The sequence below is a fragment of the Gadus chalcogrammus genome, chromosome 11 (genome assembly GCF_026213295.1).
Source record: "Gadus chalcogrammus isolate NIFS_2021 chromosome 11, NIFS_Gcha_1.0, whole genome shotgun sequence".
Classification (NCBI taxonomy): domain Eukaryota; kingdom Metazoa; phylum Chordata; class Actinopteri; order Gadiformes; family Gadidae; genus Gadus; species Gadus chalcogrammus.
In genome coordinates, this window is record NC_079422.1 from 14,559,069 (window position 1) to 14,582,737 (window position 23,669).

The following is a 23,669-nucleotide window of genomic DNA, read 5'->3' on the forward strand; positions in this document are numbered from 1 at the left end:
GAGAGAAACGGACAGCTTCGAGGCCCTACAATGACGTGGCGTCAATCAAGTTTGATCAGTCATATTTTAAAGCCGTTTCATCTGAGTTCTCCATCTAGACCATAGATGGCACTATTGCCTTAGTGTAAGTAGCACTTTATGTCAAGCTCCCCAAGTTATGATCAGTGGTACCATCAAACTGATTGACAATCTCCATTTCCCCTTTTTATAGGTCTCCAACGACTCTTTCCCGCCCCCCTCAAAGTACAGCACTAGTTGCCTGGGAACCAAAATGATCCACAAAGGATCCATCTTCTTTCATCTCGTACCCCTTCAAAAGCTTCATTGAGCTTTAGCATTATCCTGTAAAATAATATAACCACTCCGATAGTTAAACTGACATCTCATGGCTTTCATTGGTTCCGCAAAATTGGTGAGGAAAGTCAAACATGGACTCATTCATGTAGTGACCAAGGCCAACAGACATAAAAAAAACTGGCAAAAATGGGAATTCCAATTCAATGCTATGAGCTTGTGACCTCTTAAATTTAGACGCTGTCCAAGAGATCATAAAATCTGCCCTAAGTTTTCCATCCGTGTCAAGAGTGAAATTATGAGACAATTGCTCCACAATTTCCTAAACAAAAGAAATGGGAGTACCAGATGACCCTCCATGGATGAGTGAGAACTGTAGTTGTTGGACGTTTGGGTCAACAGTAATTCCCCATCACAGTAATTCACTGTGCTATGCTTGTAGCATGGCAAACCAGAGCTGTCTCCAACCGGAATAATGTTTCTTTTTATTCCTCTGCCATTAGAAATGTTCCAAGATCATTGAAAAGACCCTCACATATATGGATGCATTTTCTTAGAAGCTCAAACCAAAATGAGGGGGGGGGGGGGGGGGGTTCCATCATTGTTAGTAGTACGTCCAACTAAGTGTCCTCGAGTAACATGCACAACAGGATTTCCCTGCTGGATGCGTGGCCATCTCCCTGCCAGGGCCTCTCCTATGCAACTTAGTAGGCTTGGTTGTCACTGTTAGTCAGAACCAGAGGATGCAACAGTACCAAGAACAGAGCTGGACGGACAATGAACCAAAACTGGTTTCCTTGACAGTATGGATCATTCACATAAAGCTTTCAGATGACAGACTCCAAATAAACTACTGGAGGCTTTTCTGAATGCAATTTGTTAATAAGAGATCTATACTTGACAGGAAAAAAGAAAACGTTTTATTCAGATAGAAATGTTTAATTTACAGACAGTTAGGCGACCTCACAGTACAGGGGGTGCCTCAAGATTGTTGTTTTTCCTCTTTGTTATAAATACCCTTTACAGCCTATATTATCCGTCTATTTCACATGTGTGCCAACACCTGGACACAAGAACATTAACTAATCAAATAACCTAAACTTCATGAGGGTTCAAAACAGCACAGCAGTTCTTGGGAGAGGACAAAGAAAAACACAAAAAAATTATCACATTGTTGTAAGCTGAGTTAATCGTACAAAACTAATTCGGAGCACGTTTGGTCACTTTTTAGATATTAAATCAAGCGTGGACGAACACGCCCTCGACGCTGAATCAACGTCCTCCAATTGGCATCGTTATCAAGGACAGCAACCTGAGCTGAGGTACTGACTCCGGGACAGTACTGAGACCTGGCTGCGGTCGCGATGTGATGCAAGGCGACCCGTTGTTGCTCAGTTTGTCTGCATGGAGTGGGGGTGTGAGTGTGTGTGTGTGTTAACGTGTCTGTGTGGAACAGGGGCGGTGGGTGGGTGGGGAGGAGTGACGTGGACGAGGGTGTCCTAAGACATGGTGATCTGCATGGACTCCAGCATCTCCTCCACAGCTTTCACGGAACATTTGTTCTCCTTGGTGCCGCGGCCGGCCAGCTGTAAGACAGGATGAGAAGGGTGTGGGGAGAGGAGGGAGACAGAAGGAGAGGAGGGATGGGGCAGGGAAAGGAAAAGAGAAACATCAGTTCATTGCGTCTCTCAGCCAAGTGAGGGGGAACACACACACACACACACACACACACACACACAATGATAACCTCATACACCCAAACCACGCTTCACTAAAAAGCCAAAACAGAAAACATCTCTTCCAATTCAGACACTGTACCGCTAGAAGCAGCAGCAGGGCCAGCGCTGAGAGCTGAGAGCCAAGAGCGCTGGTGGAGACACACAGACCCAGCAGTGTTCAAGACGTGGACTCAGGACGGCTGCACAGAACAGGCAACGCAGAGTTGCCTCTGCACTCCTGAGCTCTTTCCTTGACGGTAAAGTAAGCACCGAAGTGTGCGTGTCTCTGTCTCTGTGTGTTACCTCGATGTCTACCTGAACGACGTTCACGCTGGGCGTCTTGTAGGGTGGTAAGCAGAGTTTATCGCAATACGTTCTATATTTTCATTGCACAATGGAATAATACGTTATTTAGGATGCGTCTTGTCCTCATGAACTGGCTTGGAATACATGCGGGCACAGGTAGCCGAGGACCAGGTTGGGGTTGGGGCGTCTTGCATAACGATGCTTGCAGGGACGCGGGATATGAACCCAGGGCCATCCATCTCGGAATCTAGAACCGTAGCCACTAGTGGGGTGGAGTCCAGATTCCGTTCTGCATGATCGGATGTATCCGACACTGTAACATATGTGGATCTCGAGATTTAATCTACGCCGAGGCGCTAGCCAGCCGATATCGAGGCGATGTTTTGCAAATAACAACCAAAACAAAGGGAGCGGAGCAGTAGAAAAACATAATGTTTGGAAGAATGTCTGCTTGCCTTCTGCTCCCCGTCGTTCGAGGACCCATTCCTCTATTGTATTATTAACCAAAAACAACATTTCTAAGGAAAAACAAATGAAAAAATTGTTACCAAAAAATAACCTCTGGAATTTCTGTCGCATCCAATATAGTTTTCCAAAGGGAATGCCCTATTGTGGTTTAGACTATTTCAAATTTGAAATCCTGCACTCACTAAAGAATTGGTGTTCAAACAGCCAATCAGGCCACACATATTAAGCCAAGTCCTTTGATCCAGGGAGAAAGGGGTGTTTGTGTCGGCGCACAGACAAGCAACATCTGCTGCCGTGGACCAAGTGTAGACCGCACGACAGACTGGACACTGGGGGAGAGATGTGGGACTGTGCGCTACGAGCTCTCTGCAGGCAGTATCATTATGCATGGCTCTGGAGCGCACCACACACACACACACACACACACACACACACACACACACACACACACACACACACACACACACACACACACACACACACACACACACACACACACACACACACACACACACACACACACACACACACACACACACACACACACACACACTTTGTACCAAAACCATATTTGCCATCCTTCCAGAACAGCAGATTAACATTACAATTTTCTGACTTTTTGGACGCCACAAAAAAGAAGAGGGCTATATTCGAAGCTTTACAGTAAAGAAGTGTTTATCAAGATGCATGCATACAGATGTATAAAGCAGGCAACACGATTCATACACAGCTTTCTACTTTCTTCCCCCCCCCCCCCTTTACATTTCTTTAGGTTGGCAAACTGAAACGTTGCACACAAAAATTAAACTCTTGGCCAAGGTGTAAGACTAGCCTATGTAATTTCAAAGTGTGAGTCATCCATCCCAATATAGTGGGAGTGTTTGTGTGCGTGTCCGAGTGTGTTTGCAAGTCTTCGGGCATGTGAGGATCGTGTGTGAGGATCGTGTGTGAGGATCGTGTGTGTGTGTGTGTGTGTGTGTGTGTGTGTGTGTGTGTGTGTGTGTGTGTGTGTGTGTGTGTGTGTGTGTGTGTGTGTGTGTGTGTGTGTGTGTGTGTGTGTGTGTGTGTGTGTGTGTGTGTGTGTGTGTGTGTGTGTGTGTGTGTGTGTAAATGTGCCTCGGTTTGAGAAGGTGCGCGTGTGTCCGTGCTTAAGTGTGCGGGGGGGGCGGTGCGGTCACAGCCATCAGTTTGTTCCAACGCGGGGCCTAATGCTCCACTACCTCGGGCCCGGTAGTCAATTATCTCCTCGGCCTGAGGTGAGACCGCCACATTAAGTCCAGCGCCGCTCATGGGAACGACCCAGACAGCACACACGTCTATTTAGAGAGCTCTGATGATAACAGCGCCATGATGCTGGGGCTGGGGGTGGAGGATGAGGCAGGGGTGGGAGGCGTGGGGGGGGGTAGGGGGTTCGTGACGGAGGAGCTAATGGGGAGATCTGGTCGGCGAGCAGGGGCAGTAGGGCAGTACCGCTCCACAACCCCCTCCTGTTACGCCACATCCCTCCGTCCGCATTTTTGCTCAGTGGCCTCTTTCTCTCTGGCTCTCTTTCTCAGACACACCTTCTCGATCCCAACCACACATCTTTAACCTGTATTATTTTTACCTGCCAACGAGCCTTGATCAATTATATTCCTTTATTACATTTTTAAATAAAATTATATTTTTATTATTAGTCATTGCAGGAGCCTTCCTCAGCTATGACCTCTCTGTGACGTCTTTCGTCCCGGCCCGCCTCTTTCGCACGCAGAGAAATTACAAACAGCCAGTAAGCCACGACGCACATAGTCATAAAAGCGGACGACTGACACACGCAACACTATAAAAAGGGGCCCATCAATCAGCCAGCACTGGCCCAACAGCAGCCGGCAGCGCTAGTGAACCGGGGCCCCACCAACGGGGGACCTGGGCCCACAGGTTGGCCTGCCCTTCATCTAAGGGAGGTGTGGGCTGGGCAGAGATGGGACAGCCTGCGTCATCTCTCCATCCCTCCATCTAAATACCACCACAGCAATCAGGCACACCTGCACGTGCACATGGCACCAACACAACCCCATTGGGGTAGCATAGATCCCTGGTGGATGGAAGTGGGGCTCTTCATGGATGTGGGGCAGACCCTCCTATTGCACTAAAGATTTAGTGCAGGTTTACTACAACAGTTCCATGCCCAAGGGGCTGTGTGGCTTGTTGAAGACGAGTCAACAAGCATATAAAGTCGCTGATCTACACGATCCTCTACACTCGCCTCAAAGCTAGTGTGTGTTTGTGTGTGTTTGTGTGTGCGTGTGCGTTGCGGCGGAGAGCCGCCTGTTATCTCCCCAGGAGGCGCAGGGGAGCGCTGAGCGCGGTGACATGTGGACTCTGCCGTCACAGTGGGGAGCCGCTCGCTGCATGGGAACGCCGTGCCAGAGTTTAGCCTGTCGGAGCGCATCTCCCGCGACACCGATTTCTGTTCAGTGTTTATTAATACATATGCTGCCGTGGCAACAGGGACTTCAGTGATACCATCTGAGCCGTGTGCTGCCTCCCAAAACCTTCCCCCCCCCCTGCGCGCACGCTCCCCACATTATGCCGTCTGATTTTACAAAAGCTGTCTTCAGATTAGGGGTGATTCATTTGTGGCGTGGAGCCACTCGTGCAGCTGCTCCCAGTGTGCTCAGAGGGCCATCGGATCACACGGGCTAAGCTGTCAGTCTCCTCAGTGTGCAGGGACGAGATCAACTGGGTTGTGTGCTGCTGCTGCTGCTGCTCGGGTGGTGGTGGTTGGAGCAGATTTAAGTCGAAGAGTCCCGGTTCTTTCGGGAGTAAATACGTGGAGCAGAAATTATTTTTATAAAAATCATATTTACATGCAATGAGAGGCTAATGAAACGAGCTCCGCCGTGTAGCGAATGCAGCAGAAGGACGATCACAGAATCGACCGTGCTGCTGTGCTTCGAACATGCAACAGCAGAAAGGCGCAAACACAGAGGGTCTCGGGAGACTTATGGGGTGCAGAGGCAGGAGGATGACAGGGGTCATAAAGCAGGAACCGTGTGCTCCCTCACATCAGACGGGATGGACGAGAGTTGGCCCCCCTCGACTCACCTTATAGGCTCGGTTAATTTGATTGGCGGCCCAGGCGGCGTACTTGATGTTGTCCTTTTTCACCTTGGCACCGACTTTGGGGCTGGCAGCGATGTGGCTCGCCGACTGGAAGGGAAGGGAGGCGGGGGGGGGGGGGGGGGGGACGGACATAAAAGAGGAGTCAAGTGGGACGGTTATAAAACGAAGATGTTCTCTCCGGATCAAAGTGAGAGGGGGGAAATGGAGATAAATGGGCATGGCCAGGGCCCCGTGTACCACCTCACCAGTCACCGTGGCACAATGTCAGGAAAAAGCGAAGCCCTACGACAAGCGAGCAGAAAATAGTGTTGACAAGGAGGGGGAAAAAGTGAGCGTTACAATGGCCCTGTATGTTAAAACCTCCAGCTGCTCTTTTCTGGTTCCAGCGTCGCCTGATGTGTTGTGTCACTGAAAGGAACCCCTAATTTTTCTGACACTTTGGACTCCTGGCGATGAAAGGGGCCTAGCATGTCTTCGCAAAAATATGAAAAAACAAAAAATATAAAAAGCGGGAGGAGGGGGGGGGGGGAGGCCGGCTTGCGGCGGGAAGAGCGGCGTGTGAATCATGCTCTCTGGCTGGCCTGCGCTCTCCCCTCGAGAACCACAAATCCCATGTCTTTCCCATGTTGCTGCCATCCTCCCCGCAGCCAAAACCATAGAGGGCTTAGCGGGCCCACGCTTCAAAGACCTCCCTCGCAACGTGCTGAAAACTTAACTCGACATAAATCGACCTGGTACTGCCTTCCGCCCCAGCTTTTGTTTTTTCCCTTTCTATTAACGGTGCCGTAAAACAACGAGCGCGATGCCCGGGGAGACGGGCTATCCCTCTGATGGCGAGCGTTTGTCGGTGACGACGCGGGAAAAAAAACCCGGGAATGTGTCTGACCGGCCACGCCCAGGTGCGTTGTCACGGTAGCCCTGCCCTTCCCAGTATCGTGACGGTACACCGGGACCGTTAGTGTTATTTAAAAAAAAAATTCTGGGGCGGTGGGGGAAGGCCGGCTGCCCCTCCGCTGAACCCCTGCGCACCTGTCAGGGGCTGCAGCGTCAGGGGCTGCAGCGCTGCCGCGTCAGGGGCTGCAGCGCTGCCGCGGAGACTAGCGGCCCGCGGAGCGCAATCAAGACGGAACAAACGCCCTCCGCTCACCCACCAGAGGCTCAACTCGTACCTGAAGCCTCCGCTAAAGACCAGATGTGTCAGCAGAGGACTTGTCAGGGCGGGCGGGGGCGGGGGGGGGGGGGGGTCTTGGTGGGAGCGCCGAGGCCTACTCTGTCTCCGGACCAGCGTGATTGGGACCAGGACCACAATGTGTTTCTGCTTTGCCTCGCCGGGGTCCTCCTGCACACGCTGCCTACACCTATAAGCATCATAAGTGCTTTCAGCAGGGCCCGTGTTGTGGGCCTGTCTTGGCATGAGGTGTTTGGACGAGCTGAAGGATCCCAGGACCCGCGGAGAGGAAACACTGTGGGTCTGTGTGTGTCGGGGCGCTGCTGCCGCTGCCCACCCCCGGTCCACATAAAACCAACACACCCACACACGCAAACCCACCCACACACACACACACCCACAGGAACATCGCCCCCCCCACCCCCCAAACACACTCCATTTGTGTTTTTATGTCAGGGCTCACTTACACATGATGTATTGGTGCTAATGGACAACATCCTGTTTAAACAAATATACAGATGAAAGGACCATTTACGCAGACAAATCCCCCCCCCCCCCCACAATGAAAAGGCATCTGGCTGCTTCATTTTCCAATGTCAGAACACTAGCAGTAGTGGACACTTTTCCCTCATTAACTTGCTATCCCCCCTCCCATTCATTTACACAGATCTTACTACTAAAATAGACGTATCCACGAGGGTAGACTTCAAGTTCAGTCTGAGTCAGCAGTAGGTAGACCCGTCTATGAAATATTTCTACGCCCCCCCCATCACCACACGAACACAGAGACACACCTCAGGAGCCTTGACAAACCACAGTCAGAAGGAGTGTTCTCCAGCTGCAGCACCACATTTTTTATATTTTGTTTTTTCATTTCTCCCATTCCTCTGCTCTCTCTTCTCTTTGCCCTCAAATCATTCACGCGGGGAACGGCTACTCACCATGTACAGCCCGAACAACGCCCTCATGTTTCGGTTGTTCAGCCTCAGTGCCTGGGCAAAATACTTCCTGGACAGCTCCAGGTTGTCCAGACCCCCCTGGGTGTACTTCACCTGTGTGAGAAGGCGTTAAAAGGGCTGCAATGAGCCTTGAGGGGAAGCTAACAAAATGACAGCATGACGTCTGAATGAGCAGCAAAATAATAAAGCACCATCACATTAAAAAATAAAACACATAAACGTGGTCCCGGGGACGTTTAAACGAGGCGAAGGGGGCCGGGCCGCTGTTCGGGGTCACCGAGGAGGGAGCGATCCCACCGAGAGGGCCTCGTTCAGATTTCACGGTTACCCCTCAGCTCCACCGGAGCCGTTAGCACCGCGGCTAATGAGCCGACGTCTTGGTTCGTCTGGGAAACTCAGCCGTAATAATTAATGGAGGGTGCTCCGGCGGCGAGGCCGGTGGCTCGGTCGAACCAAAACAAAATAGCTGCGCTTCAACTCTCGATGACGAACGCTAGCGTCGACCCACCACATTCCCTCGTAAACGATGACATCATTGTTTTCAGTGTAATAATAAACGTCCCGTGGCGCTCCCCGTGGAACGCGTATAACGGTGAGTTGCCGTGACGCAGGCGACGACACAAAGCAGGGGTTAGCCTACCGGGTGACAGACAAACAGGCACTGTGGTGGTGGTGGTAAACCTACCTCAGCATACTGCTCGCAGTACAAGTGATTGTGTGGATTGGTCATCATCAGCTCCTCCAGGCAGAACGCGGCCTTTCCGTAGCTATGGTGTCGGTGGCGGGAAAAAAAAAGGAAAGAAAAACAGGTGTCAGTCTGATACAGCTGTGGATGCGTCATCTCTGGGCCGTCAACAGAGTGATGCTTCAGAGGAGGTTCTCAACCGTGAAGCGGGAGGTCTGGCTGCCCCATAAATCCACAGGAATAAATGTGCGTGAAGAAAAAGGCTGCATTAAATCGCGGTTCGCTTCTCCGCGAGGGCCTTGGGCTTTGTGCTACGACACTCTGGTGAGGTTTCCCTCCACTGCCGCGACGTTAACCGTGTTAACAGGCCTACCGTAAGGCCTTCCTGAGCCAGACAGCTGGCGTAGGTAACCGCCGATCTAGTGAGCTTTTGGTTCTCCCTCTCCTTTTCTGGAGGGAGGCCGAAGAGGGGGACGTTACAGGCGAGGGGGAGGACGGGAGGGGGAGGGAGGAGGCGGGCAGGCAGCGAGGATCAATCTTGTCTGTCTGTGTGCATTTTCAGCCTTTAATGTGTAGTTAACTGTCCTCCTGAGGTCAGCGCTACGGCGAGGGCCTGGCACGCCGTGCCTGCCCGCTCGGATGAGATCACTGCTCCGCAGACTTGCTGAGCTGTTGACCTCACGCTTAATCCAGCTGCCACTCAGAAGATCTGACGCACGGCCGCGCACGACCCCGTGCAAACACGACCAAACAAATCAGAAGGAGGGGAGGCTATCCCATTTCACTGCATCTCATTTTTTGATAGAATTTTCACTTCATCCAATGCCTTGTGATGTGATTTTTTTTCTAAAGTGGTTATGGCTGGCCAACTCTGTGTGATTCTGCACTTTATCAGGGAAGAAAAAAATGGTGCCTGCTTCACAACTACGGATCAGGATAGATAATTTATAGTAATTGCATTGGCAGCGAGAAAGGAAGATAAATGCTGTGACGCAAACAAGCTGCCGGCCAAGATATGAAGGATCAAATAATAGCATGTAAAGAATGCTAAGTTCAAAACGTTGGCGGCATTCGGAGGAAAGAAGGTGGCAACAATGAGGGAAATCAGGAGGGGTCGTTCCTGGTGAGGAGGGGCCCTTGGAAGGATGGGGGCTGCTTACAATTACCACTTCCTCCACATAAATACTTTCAGATGTGCCTGTGCAGTGGCCCCAGTCTACAACAGTGCCAGTTGCATCAGCCATTAGCCAGAGCCCTGTAACGGGTCCAGAGCCCTAACCTAGCCTACCCTTGTTCTGAGCCCTCGAAAACCCACTGTTATCGTTCTCCTCTCAAAACCTTGTCTGGAGCCTTTTTCTTTTTTAATGGTGCATGGGAAGGAAGAGACGGTCTGCACGTCTAACTGTGAGAATCCCCCCGATTCCTTGGGAAGTAGAAAGGGGTGGGCATTTGCTATACAACGATCAAACTGTCTGCACGTCCGAAAAAAGAAAAAAGATGGGCAAGCATGCAGATACAAAACTGTCAATGGAGCCTGCAAATTGCTTTATATATTTTTTCAAATAACTAGTCTCGGTGGCTAATCCTGCAAGACACATGCGGCACAAACTCGCCAGTTGCGTGCATTGATGGCAAAGAGACAGTCTAAACATCACTGGCATGTGGATTGTTTTGAGAGAGACATGCTTTATGGCTATTAATTACGGTCTTAATGTGTTAGTGCTGACGCCTGGCGGGAACCCCAACAATGGCCGTCCAGAGACAGAGCGCTTTGTTTATTATCGAGCTCCCAGAGAGCCGTGCGCATGCAAGAGTTTATTTCTCTTCCTCACTCCTCCATCAGCTCTGTGTTTTCCCTGGCGGGGTCAAAAAAAAAAAATGTCTGCACCTTCTCCTGGGAATTAAACAGCAGCCACTCCCTCTCTTCAACTCCCGTCACTCTTTTCCCTCTCTCAAACACACACACAAGGCCTACTCGACCATTGTGGAAAAGAGGTGATAATACCATGCCGTCCGGAAGTGGAGGAGGGAAAAAAGGGAGTTTGTCACCCAAAATAAAGAAAACAATGAAAAGAAATTGACACGCCCGTAGATAAGGGCCCGTGGGAGTGAATGGTGTGATATTAGACGTGTTGGGCTAAGCTGGGAGATAATCGCCTCACCCCTGGATTTCCTCTGGCTGCTACAGCAATAAAGCCCAACAGACAAAAGCTCTGAAACATCCAATAAGTAGCCTTCTCACCGCGCTGAACATTCCAGCCACCACCGCCAAACACCGGGGCAACCGTAAAGCCAGCGTGAACACACATTCGCTCTCTCCCACACACATGTCAAATGTGCACAATTTGACTGGGATGATGCTTCACTGCCTTCTAAACCCCAGATAATTAAGGGGGCTGGGAGGGATTAAAGGTGACAATCCCTGAACGATTCACCCTGGCAACACAGATATCAGCAGGGGTGCGGAGATCTCCTCTGGATCCCGTAGGCAGGGGAGAGGAGGGCTTAAGGGTTCGAAATCCTATTACACGATGTGACAAAACACTGCAAGGGCTTCCATTCAGAGCCGCCGAAACAGTCGGGCATCGACCGACTTGCCATTGTTGGGATTGTTCAGATCAAGCCATCAGGCCAGGTAGACTGACCGACGATGAAGACATGCGCTATTTAGCCTCAACAGATATCCAATAAACAAGAACTTGGCGAACCTCAGCCCGTCCACAGGTCCGTTGTTAACTTGTATTTGAACCCACTGATCAGCTTTAATTAAAAGACTACGTGCGCAAAAAAAAAATTTGTGTTAAGGGATGAGTGTTCTAGGAAGGAGGGAGGCGTGATATATCCCACGGCAACTTTGTGATACTCGTTTTGTATCTTAATATAAACCGCTGCTCAGACGGAGCCCCATACATCCACACACACCGCATGTGTGGATGCCCAAGTCTGACGCAGTCAAAATAAACGGCTGTCCAGAATGAGCTTCACATATTCGCACACTAGAGACTCTTTCAGCTTGTTGGAGATTTGCTTTTCTGTTTTATCTCGTTCTGCCTCCGACTGTCGGGGTACTGTTTCATGCTCCTCCATGCTTGTTTCTATATTCGTATTTTTTAATGTGGAAAGGGGTGCCTTACTCGTGTTCGTTGATGTAGAGTTCAGAGAGTTCATGCCACGCTTCCTGATCCCCAACAAACCTGCAACAAAACACAACAATGGACGATGCATTGACCCTTGAATGAACGTCTAAAACAACGTGATAAGGATTGATTAGTGTTGGACAGGGTTTTGGTTGGACCGACATGGTAATCAAACAGAAAGCATGTTTTTACGGTCACACTTACTGCTCCAGGTACTCGTTGAGCTCACGGATGGCTTCAGCTGGCTTCCCCTGGGCCTTAAGGATGGAGATTTTGCGTTTTCTGGCCGCCTGTAGATGGGCACAAACGCAACATTACAGAATCCCTGCATGGCTTTTTCTGGGGGTGAGTGCAGGATCTACCACAGCGATGCCAAGGACATTTTTATAGTGTCTCATAATCTACCCAGCATTAAATGGTAAAAACAAGAAGCATTTTATGAAAACACTGAAATAGTGATTCATGTGGAACTTTGTGTGTGTGTGCATTGATGTGTGCATCTCTCTGTGCGAGAAGGGAGTGGGCCGTCACTGTTTATCGTGAGCGATGGCAAGTCAATGAATATTGTTGCTTGCAATTAAATATCAGCCCACACCAGCAAATCCTAAGGGGTAGTTAATGGCCATGGCTGAAGGGGTTGGGAACGGCTTCATAGATACGCAAACATACGAGTCAATGCTTGGGAAGATAGGCCTAGCAGCAGAGTCGAAATGGGATTAGTTTATGGGAAAAAAATAACTTGATTCTATTCCGGACCCATTGCTTGCGTGCCCTGCATGCATTTGGAATTGCCTCTGCCCCAACTTCCATCGGACTCAAAATTGCTTTCCGTTTCGTTTGATGTTGCAAGTGACCTAGGGCGGATTAGATTCTCATCAATCTGATCGAGGATCTTGCGTATTACGGCTGCTCCAACAAACTTTTCCAGACCCCCCTAACCCCCCCCCCCCTCCAACCTCTTCCCCTTCCCCACAGTAGTGCCTGAAAAGCTAAAGACGCAGCTTCTCCATTAGCAGTGGACGGCCCCTGCCACAGCTCGTTTTATTTATGGACTGGCACTTGACAGAGTGAGGCTTCCTCGCTCTCTCCCCCACACCAATAACCAAACCCATCGAGGGCTACGTATGAGTCATGTCTAGGGGGCTGTAAATCTGGGACTCCTGACACCGACGTCACAAGAAATCCACTTCTATTCATCACAAGTAGGACCTGCAGAGGGGCACCGGGACCTTTGCCTTCACTGAGCGCAGGTTGGGTTGGGCTTGCTACCCGCAGCTCTCTTATGGGAAAGGGCCACACAGAGCCTGTCATAAGAGGGCTAATAGGACTTCTATCATCAAGGATTAGGGCCTATTCATTAAAATGTTAGAAGAAATGTGCAAGGTTGTTAAGAAGATGTGAGGAGAGGAGTGGATGCTAGAGGGTGGTCTGAAGTCAATTTGGAAGAGATAATTAGTTGAATATGCTGTGCGGTTAAAAAGCAATGGGGAACATGGAAAGGTCAAACAATTATTTACCCTTCTCAAACATCTGAGTGTAAAACAGCGATGACACATTGAGCATGGGGTGCATTACATAAATGAGATTCAATGTTCAACTATGATTTTCAGGCTCATTTTGTCTAAATTATAAGCATGTGGCCTCTTTTCCTGTCCATTACCGGAAAAGACGCTGGAAAGCGGTCTAGGAGACCAGTCCTGTTGAATGTCAATTTTCACACTTATACACCCCTTCCACCGTCACCCCACCCGTTTCTCACCAGCACTGAGATTGGAAACCAAAGAATACTTGGGGTTGAAAGAAACAACATATGGAAGTTGGTAGGCCAGAGAGTCACACGGCACTTTATTAAACACGGAGCAGTTCCAAACCGCTCCTCTCTTGCGCCCTCCTCCTTTCTCCTAACTAATGATCCAGAAAAAACCTGGCAATGGATCTCGCCCTACTGTTGTCTGGGACTTTATTCTTTTTAATTCTCCTTAAAAGAAAAGGGAGGATATTTGCATCCCAATTGAATGTACGGCCTACAAGCCAAATGTTATCGATAACGCAACAAGGCATCAGAACATGACAGTCAGCCTACATAGTAAATGCTCTGTATAAAATAACACATCCAAAAATGACCGTACGGCCTACAGGCCTAATGTTCTGTATAAAGTAACGCAGCATCACAGCATGACTGCATGGCTGAGGTCTGCCGAGACACACAGTCTACTAGAGAAGTAGAACTATTGGCCATATCGTCAATAGACTTCTAAACAATGGTGTTGAATTATTCTCAAAGAGAAGCCCCGTTTCTGCCAAGACATTTGAGAGCACCTGACCCCTGCAAACACTGACTTGATTGGCACAAAATATTTCACATTATATAATCCTACAAATCAACCGCAGTGGTATATTTTCAGACCACAAATGTCTTGTTTGAGAAACACTGGCTTCGTACACAAACCAATTAGGTTGAAATGACAGGGTTAGAATTCAAATACGAACTCAACGATTTAGTCAGTTGGCTGCTTGTAAAAAAATATCGAAAATGCTCCACGGATCGAAAGCACAAGTAATGCAAGAAAAAAAATGCATTTACACAGAGGCAGACGAGACATTCTCCAGATCATTGCTGTAGGTACTGGAACATAGCAAGGAATGGAAGGGCTACAAGTTTGAAACATTTTTTGGACACCGCCATGGCAAAGAATCCTTGAACAATTTTTGTTGATTCAACAATTTTGGTTAATGGGTACCACATCTATTCCACAGCCTGTAATTACAACAACTCCGTTTCCAATCTCTGCTGCTCATGCTGGGATGCCTCGCAAGTCTTCCTTACGGTCGCCAATTTTCCGCCTTTACTCGGGCCGATCTCTAGCCCGGGCCTGAAGAACATGTTGGAGAACCCACCCGGAGGTAACCCTCGCTCCGGGACAGGTGATCAAGGATGACTTTAGGTTCAGTATTCCAAAACTACACCCAGTGCGACTGTGGGAAAATGGTTGTGCAGGTTGGATTGAAAAAGAAAGCGGTCTACTCCCTTTCCCGGGGTGTTCCACTGGGTAGTGTCGACGCCAACATCCTGGGCCTTCTTCAGATTGCAACAACAATTTCCATGGCGGCGGTGACCTTCATGTGACAAACCCTTTCCTGTAGATTAGGATACTTTAAAAGTCTATCAGCCTCACTGCCTTTGAATCCACAAGAGTTCATCCCTCAATCGTTATCAACTTGCTGTTGCCAAGTTGTTATCCAAGTTGCGTCGTTCCTTGTTAGGCAAAGCATGTGTAAGGTGTGTAAAGAGATTAAAATATACATATAGTAAAGTTAATCCATATAGCTCTCGAAAATTCTAATGCTCGTTAACCTGTATCTTATAAAAGCTAAATGCTGAACAAAGTATACGGCTCTAAAGCTTGTAATTGAAAAATGACTACAGAGCTATAGCTCATGAAGGTAAATAAACCAGATTGGCATTAGGATTCCTCAGCTCCAACAGCAACATGAGGGTAAAATAAACATACAGACAGTCGTGGCCAACGTAAAGGTGAGACTGACACAGAAGAGGCATTACGGGGACGGCAGCTGTTGTAAGCCACAAGGAGAGATTATGAAACTGAGGGGGGCATTCGCTTTACTCATAGTGCAGGAGGGGAGGGGGGAGTGCATCGGAGCAAATTAAGGTTTATTGACTTTGTAAGCAAGACTTCCATTTGTTTAAAACAGATAGTCAATGAACTGGGGAATCTTCACGTGGCATCCAAAGAACAAATATCCAAGCACTTTACCAAGAGAAAGAAAAAAAAGGAGAGACTCAATATTCCCAAAGCAAGTCCATGTGTTGGAGAAGCCCGATTATGTCTTAAAAAATATATACTGCCAAATTAAATAATGATGTGGTTGCTTTTGAGAGTCTTTCATTTTGTAGAATAGTCTGTTCACCCTGGGGATCCTTAACCAGCAGGTACATCATGTTCTCGTCACTCGTGCTTGATGGACAACAAATTTATTTCATTCTGTCTTCCCCTGGCTGATGTCATCCGACAAGTTACTCACCTAATTAAATAGAAAAAAACAACTTCTTAAGATCAAACAAGGCAGCAACAGAGATGCCCAATCTTAAAGCGTACTCTTTTTACCAGCAGATGGAATCTGACTCTGGAAAGCAGGCAAAAGTAAAAGGTCTTGGCGTAATCCAAGACTCTGGTTTAAGTGAAGTCTTGTTCACTATGTCGACCTGGTCACTGTTATTGTACTATACAAACCAAACTACGATAATGCAACAAGATAGCAGAGAAGTGCATCCATGATTTTATCTCAAGTATATTGGATTATTTTGCCCAATGTAATGCAATGTAACTCTTTTTAACCTGTCGGCTACAAGAATCCCCAGACAACGTGTTCAGACCTCCGTAACTCGACCTCTGGCGTAGATTTAAGAGAGGGAGAACATATCACTCCTTTGTTGGCCTCAGTGCATGCAAGATGGTCCCGTGGGATTTTTCTGTAACAAGAAACTAAAAATGTACATGTTTTCACAGGACTTTAACGAGGAGGACCGGGTTATTTTATCTCTTTTCGCTTCATTTTTTCCCTAACTTTCTTTACAGTCGTGTTATTTCATAAATCTTTCTTTACCTGATGTTAGATTATCTCCCTTATTTCCAATCGCTCTTAAATGTGTTAGGCGCACCTGCATTCTTTGACCCATCTACTCGAATGGCACTTTAAAGGAACATTGTTTATTGTTGATCATAACTTACTTTAAGAGATGCGGGTACTAAAAACTGAAAACCACGACAATACTTAAATAAAAAAGTTTTGGCCGGGGGATGGTAGACCAAATCGGGGGAGGTAGGGGCCAGGGGCACAGACCTGTTAATAAGGCTCCGACTAGTAAATCACAGTCTTCAAAAGGCAGGCACTTCTTTATTAAGACTGTTAAGTTACCCCGAGTCAGTCCGACGTTGACTCAGACGGTGAATCACCCCCATCACGCACCCTCCCCTCGGCCCTGCACACTTGTCAGGCACGCTGGTGAGAGAGCGAGCACCAGTGCTGGGACAGAGGTCAAGAAGGGCCAACGGGAAGTTCAACTTCAGCAAACTCAGGCCCTGAGGCCAAAAAAAAGGAGAACTAGCTGTGGCCAACTCAAGGCCTGCCAAGGAAGGTCAGCAGGAACCACAGAGGCAAACCAAAGGAACTACTGAGCCATCTGTTAAGTGCACCATTTCCCAGCCCGTTCTCACCGTGTTCGTGGGGTCGTCTTGCAGAATTGCCTCATAGTACTTGGTCGCCTCGTCGTACCTTGACAGAAAAAAAAAATTTAAAACGAAGGAAAGGTATTACTTTTTTTTGTAATCAAGAGTTACCAGTCAGGGAAAGCGAGGTAGAATGTGAAATCAAACAATAGTTCAGGGCAATCGGGTTTCTCCATACGGCACTGCATATTATCCCTGTGATTACGCCGAGGCCGGGCAGAGACCAGCAGCGCTCCAAAGAGAGAAATAAACACTCATTAAACTTTAACTTGCTGCTGGAGCGGCAGGACCCAGTGAGGTGCTTATATCACCTCACCATGAGTCATGAAATCAATATGAACAAAGCACACAGGCCCTGCAGATTGTATTCACCTTTGATTGTGTCCACCTTGGGTTCACCTTTAAACAATTGAAATCTCTCTTGTTTTACATCAGTCCAGTGGGAGGGGGTTGTTTGGGTGCCTGCGCTTCGACTCCGAGGAAAACCCCTCTTCCTACACATGTGAACCTGATAAGCAACAGGAATCTAACATTTTGTCTCAAAGCATCAGTGTGGGACCACATGGACATGTATAAAATGATTTAGGCTGGAGTTATGAGCTGTAAACATCCAATCACATGGTGGAATAATCTGGGCGTTGGGAGTCCATGTGCACTTGACTTGTCTTTCCCAATTTGGAACTGAGGGATAACTTAACAAAAAACTTCTTATTGGGGCAATCAGCAGCACTGATACTTTTAGGAGTCTAAACTGGGATTCTAGGATCAAAACGGGCCCCACCCACAACCTTCAAAAGACAGAAGCTACTCTGGTTCCTATTAGTGGAGAACAGGCTCTACTTCTAGTGCTGCCCTGAAACCTCACAATCACTTTATTACTCAGACACACTCTGGGAGATTTCAGATGGCACCAGGCAACCACTCCTGAGCCACTTTGATTTGCTTTATTTACTTAAGGACCCTGTGTGTGTGTGTGTGTGTGTGTGTGTGTGTGTGTGTGTGTGTGTGTGTGTGTGTGTGTGTGTGTGTGTGTGTGTGTGTGTGTGTGTGTGTGTGTGTGTGTGTGTGTTGTTTGAAGCAGTGTCATTCATGTTGAGCTACACGCCTGCTGACAATTAGATTCCAGCGTAGCGTTCATTTTATTTGACAACGGCAGAGCGGCTGCTCATATTATCACACAGAGTCTGACACTACCGATAAACCAGCGACCGCGATCCACACTGGGAATGTGTGAGAGGCGGTCAACAGCTTGAATTGGCCTTACCTCAGCTCGGTCACTACCAAAATATCTCTGTTTATCCTCCTCGCTCATACACTACGCTTTCCTTTTTTATGAATCGAAGATTTTAAAATAAAACAAGGGAGGGAAGTTAGGGGGGGGGGGGGGGGGGGGAGGTCTGATTGCGGTGATCTGAGCGGGCTAAAAGGATGCGCTCACAGCACTGTTCAAAATATAAATAAACACAAAGGGAGAGGGAGAGGGAAAGATAAGGAAAAAAAACAACAGAGTGAGAGAGCAATAGAGAGAGGTTAAGAAATAAAAGAGAAGCAAAGATTGAGGGACCCCCAGAATAACAGTGGGGTCTGACCACTTCCTTCCCGGGAATCCCTCACTAAGGCTAAAAGGCCACAGGACTACCCAGGACTTAACCCTTGCTTGGTCCTGAACCCTTTTTTTTTCCCTCCAAAGCAATTGCGGGTGATCCAAATCATAACACACCCTACCACATACTCTCTCTCTCTCTCTCTCCGTCTCTCCCTCCATCTCTCACACACAAACACGCACACACACATACACATTACGTTTTACCACTTAACATCTGCTCACGGAGCCGTGTCCTCCAGCCTTCCCAAACAGTTAGGCATACAATTCCGAGGGCGTGCTGCTGTGTCCCCACGCCATCTTTTCCACATTTGGTTTTCTCTCGGCCTCCGATGCTTACCTTTCCAAAGCTTCCAGCCGCATGCCCGATAATCGCTTCACTCTGTGGCTATCTGGAAACTGCTTCCTCAGTTCCTGTAGACAGGTCTGCAAGGATGTGGGCACAAAACGGGCAATTATAGTTGGCTGCAGCTTACTTCATCTTCCACTAAATTTCCCCCCCCCCGCTTAGCACAATGGTACTTGCCGGAACCATTGTCATGCCCGAAGGCATTAAAAAAAATATATATATGGAGCTGGAGCGGCCCCCATGCATTACGTATCAGAATACGGACACACAGGATTTTTCACCTCCTCGTTGATGTCGGGTGGGAGGAGAGGTTAACATCGCGGACCGAGACAGAGGAGGGCTAATGTAATGCTGGCATGCTACCCCGTGAGGGCCAGCTGGCTCTGCCTCTACGATAGAAAGTGGGAGGCAGCGCTCTGCCCAGCAGGTTTCTGGTTGTTTTCTTTCAGAATCCCCATGTTTTGCACATATTCGTGAGAGGGGAGGCATGGTTATTGTCATGCACTGTCTTGGGCCGAGTGAAGTGTAAAGTCTACTCGAGGGATCGCCTTCTTCAGCTCCATCAGGCAGCTGACATCTGGTCCTCCTGTTTTCACTCTGGCAGCCAGACAGACGATGCGATGGAGAACTGATTCCAGAAAACCAATGCTGATTAAGTGAAACCGTTACCATAATTGTAGAGAAGAAGTGTATTATAGAGAGCATTTCGAAGCCTTTTAAATTGTGTGGAGTTTATATCAAACAATAGTGTGATAATAGTCTAAAATGTAACGTATAATGTCCCTGATCCAGTGGATAACTTCGAGTCTTACCATGGCCAAGTCGTCCCGACTGCAGTCCAGCGCTGCGATCATCACCTGCTCGTAAATAATCCAAACTAGACAGAGATAATGCAAAGAGAACATACAAAACCGTGGAGTTAGTGAAGGGTAAATGGACTGCATTTATAAAGCTGTGTTCTGGGAAGCGGAATTCATCATTGTATTTTGTCTGCCAGACAGACGTGCAGTGGTGTCAACAATACAATACCATTACTACCTCGATAAGAGAGCAGACGGTTGATCAAAGCATGAACGTAGAAATAAACTAGCAACCCTCCAATTGAAAGTAAATTTTCTCTATTCATCGAAGCTAAAATAAACTGTATTCAAATCTTCTCATTCTAAATTTGTAGGGATGTCAAGTTCTAGTCAGTTGGTAAATTGGTTGTTTGACGTGCACTTGTTTGACCAAATCGATGGTCTGACAATCGCTTGCGTTACTTTCAGGTAACTTCTAGGTGGAACTTCTTAATCTATTACTGAAGGAGATATGCAGAATGATGCTTTACATTTTGAGTGATGCCTGTGTTACACAGAAAAAATTATGATTGTAATAATAATAGGGTTTGATACACTAAGACTTATAAAACAGGGAGGTCCATACAACCTGTTTTTCACAAATTAAACGCGCCCATAAAGAAGAATCCTAGTCATAACTTACTGAACATTAACTCAAAAAAGCCGTCGGTCTGGCTGCATTTGTTTAGATGGTTGACAAAAAAGTATATTGACTTATAATTAAGTAGTAATAAGTACGTAGCAAGATCATCTTAAGACATATTTTGTGTTAAATACTCGATAGGCTTCGAGTGCTTTTATGGGTGATTTTCCCCATCGACTGGTCGTACAATTCTTAGAATTTCAGTCTGCCAATATTTTATTTGGTTGACTATAGCCCTACTGATATTGATAGCACATAAATAACTGATGCTGGAGTACAGAAAATTAATAAATAATTGTGGTTAATGTGCTTGTATTGTACAATGCTTATCTTCATCACTTCATCCTTGCTATTCATCATCCAATATATATCACGTTTGTAGCCGACCTTGGTGGATTCCCTCATTAACCAGCCCCACATCTCATGTTCCGCATGGCGGTTAGAAATAAAATGTTCACTCACTCAGTCGGCTAGTATAACAGGATTGACTAATGGCCCGACCACTAAAGCCAAATAATTGGATTAATAAGAAAAATCTGAAAAGCTTGTTTTGACAGTGAAGTCAGAAAATATCTTGAATGGACAGGCGCTCTTATTGAAAAGCAAACCCAGCGCCACCAGGGAAACTGATTGTGCCAGAAACACACGCATTTCAATATTTTATATTTTTTATTATTCCAACCCGTTTCATGTGCCATCTTGTTTCACAGCCAGTTGAAAAGCTGCTGAGAAACCACTGCATGTTCACTGTTTATTCTCCTCTGCATGAGGACCTTTATGAATCATAACAAGTGTGCGTGAGGCATTTTTACAGGATAGTCGTTATAATGGAAATTTAGGCCTAGGTTTGATATGTTTACAAAAGGAAACACTGACTACATGGCTACAAGATAAATATGGAGGGCCGGCCAAGACGTGTTGAGACATTTGAAAGACATTCATCATTATTTGTATAAATTAGATGCTGGGCATTCCCTCATGCCACTCAGAACCAATGTATGCCAGAAGAAAGATACTTGGATGTCATTTTGTTCTGCTTGCAACTTCAACAATAGCCAACTCACTGTATGTTAATGCAGCATGTAGCATTGAAAAGCAATACAACTCTAGACTTGTATAAAGGAAGTACGATTTTAGTTATTTTAAGAATGTTTGCATTGGATAGTGTTTGAAAAGAATAACTCTGCAAGTAAGACTAGCTACCACAAAACAAAATGCCAGTACAAATTCTTCTCTTGTAGAGCCGTCAGCATGTGTTATGCATATGCACAGATTAGCCCAGAATAAATCATATTTGCATAACACATGCTTGATTGTTTTTCTAGGATTTTAACTTCAGGTCATCTTGTGGTTATTTAATCTCCACTGCGAGTATTACTTTCTCAATAAACCCCTATTGAATTATTCACAGCCTGAAAATGATTCCGGCTTTATTAAATTTGTAATGCATCCTAATTGTGTCTGACATATTTTAATATGTGTAAATATGTGCAGTCAGTGGCACACTCACTGGGTGGCCCGCATTAATGATTAATAATGAAAAGTATTGTACACGGAAGCAGCCATGTATTTAATCAAAATGTCAGTTCTGTTTAGTCAGGCCTATGCATGTATCGTTAAACTTTAGAAGGACTTACCGTCGTCTCCCAGTTTAGATCCATGGTCGCTGATGAGTTCTTCACCAACATCCACGATTTGTTCACTATTTCGACAGTTATCCTCTCTCCATTTACGAAGCTTGTCTCTCATCTCTGTGAACGACAGGAATGGGCTTCAGTCATTCTGCTAAATATTGTTCTATAGGATAATGTTTTTGACTTGACTTTTCAATCCAAAAATCCCTCAGTTATCCTACATCTAACGGATGACACAATTGCATAATCCCACATGAGTTGGAAAACATGCCAACTACAATTTACTATGCATAATATTACTTCTCAAATTAAAAGGAAAACAAAAAGGGTAAATTAATTATCAAGAACCAAATACAAAATGCTAATAGAGTTGAATGATACATCGTTGATGATGTTCTCATTAGATTCGTTGTTTGTTATTAGTTGTTTTGTATTCTGCTACGGCTTGTGTTACGGCTACTTTTGTGATGCAGTTGGTACATCTTGTATGAGCAAAAAATATCCTATGGAGACATCTAACTTCGTTCCCAGCACTTGTAATCTCAGACGGATCGCCTGTATTGGTGATCCACATTAGCGTTATTGGCGAGAGCAGCATGCATTCAGCGGCCGGGGGGGGGGGGGGGGAGATTCGAGGTCACATTTGTCCTAAAAACTCCATATATTTCCCCCGTTCCAAGTATTATTGTCATCACTTATCCTTGTCATGTTTTCGCTCAAGGGACTCTTAATTGGGGCACACAGCTCATTGGATAAAAGTGCCGGAAATTGCATGTGTAGGGGTAATGCTATATTTCAGGATCCCTTTCGAGATCCCTCTCATAATCTAGTCAGAATGACATCAATGGTCGATGTAGACATGACAGTGTATTGTCACACGAAGCGACGTGCAGTTCACATGGAGTTCATTCACTTGTATTAACTAAAGGGAGCAAATACGATTCAACGATCCCAGAATCGTTATAATACTTGTTAACCCAAGCTTCAGACATGATAATGCGTTATAGTATCATCCATTCTCTCGGGGAGCTAACATGCTAACCCTCTGAAGCTAACCGACGCTCCATCCAACTATCTAGCTCACAACATCCTGTGTTTTGTTGCATGTAACACAAACGATAAAACACTAAAGATTGCCGTGAGACCCCGATCACGTATAGAAAGATACAATCAACATAATTACACTAACAAAGCTCGGATGAGATCAGCTGTTTAGCCTAGCACAGCACTAGCGCTAGCTTGCAGGTCATATGAAGAAGCTGCGTTCTTCCTGTAGTTGTCGTTTACACACCACACTAAGAGATAACAGCATGCTTTGACTTCACATGATGAATTTATTGACAGTCATGCATGTCTTGTATGAATAAAACCAATGTCTTCCTATTACCTTCCCAGCCCACATCGTAAAGCTCTGATACGGACGCCATCTTTCCTAGAACGACGCATGCGCAAATTACGTCATGGAGATCCCGTGGTGGGTGTGGCCAGACTTTGGATATGTGCACATGTCAA

General features: G+C 46.8%; 1 protein-coding gene across 1 annotated transcript; it reads right to left on the reverse strand.

Moving 5' to 3' along the window:
• Positions 1-1,166: 1,166 nt before the first annotated feature.
• Positions 1,167-23,665, reverse strand: emc2 (ER membrane protein complex subunit 2). Its single transcript, XM_056601707.1, has 11 exons — positions 23,545-23,665; positions 22,161-22,274; positions 19,854-19,918; positions 19,033-19,118; positions 17,078-17,135; positions 12,045-12,130; positions 11,838-11,897; positions 8,704-8,785; positions 8,001-8,111; positions 5,874-5,978; positions 1,167-1,880 (listed from the first exon to the last, which is right to left on the reverse strand). The coding sequence occupies exons 1-11, from the start codon at positions 23,582-23,584 to the stop codon at positions 1,794-1,796; spliced, it is 894 nt and encodes a 297-aa protein (XP_056457682.1). The 5' UTR covers positions 23,585-23,665; the 3' UTR covers positions 1,167-1,793.
• Positions 23,666-23,669: the final 4 nt, after the last annotated feature.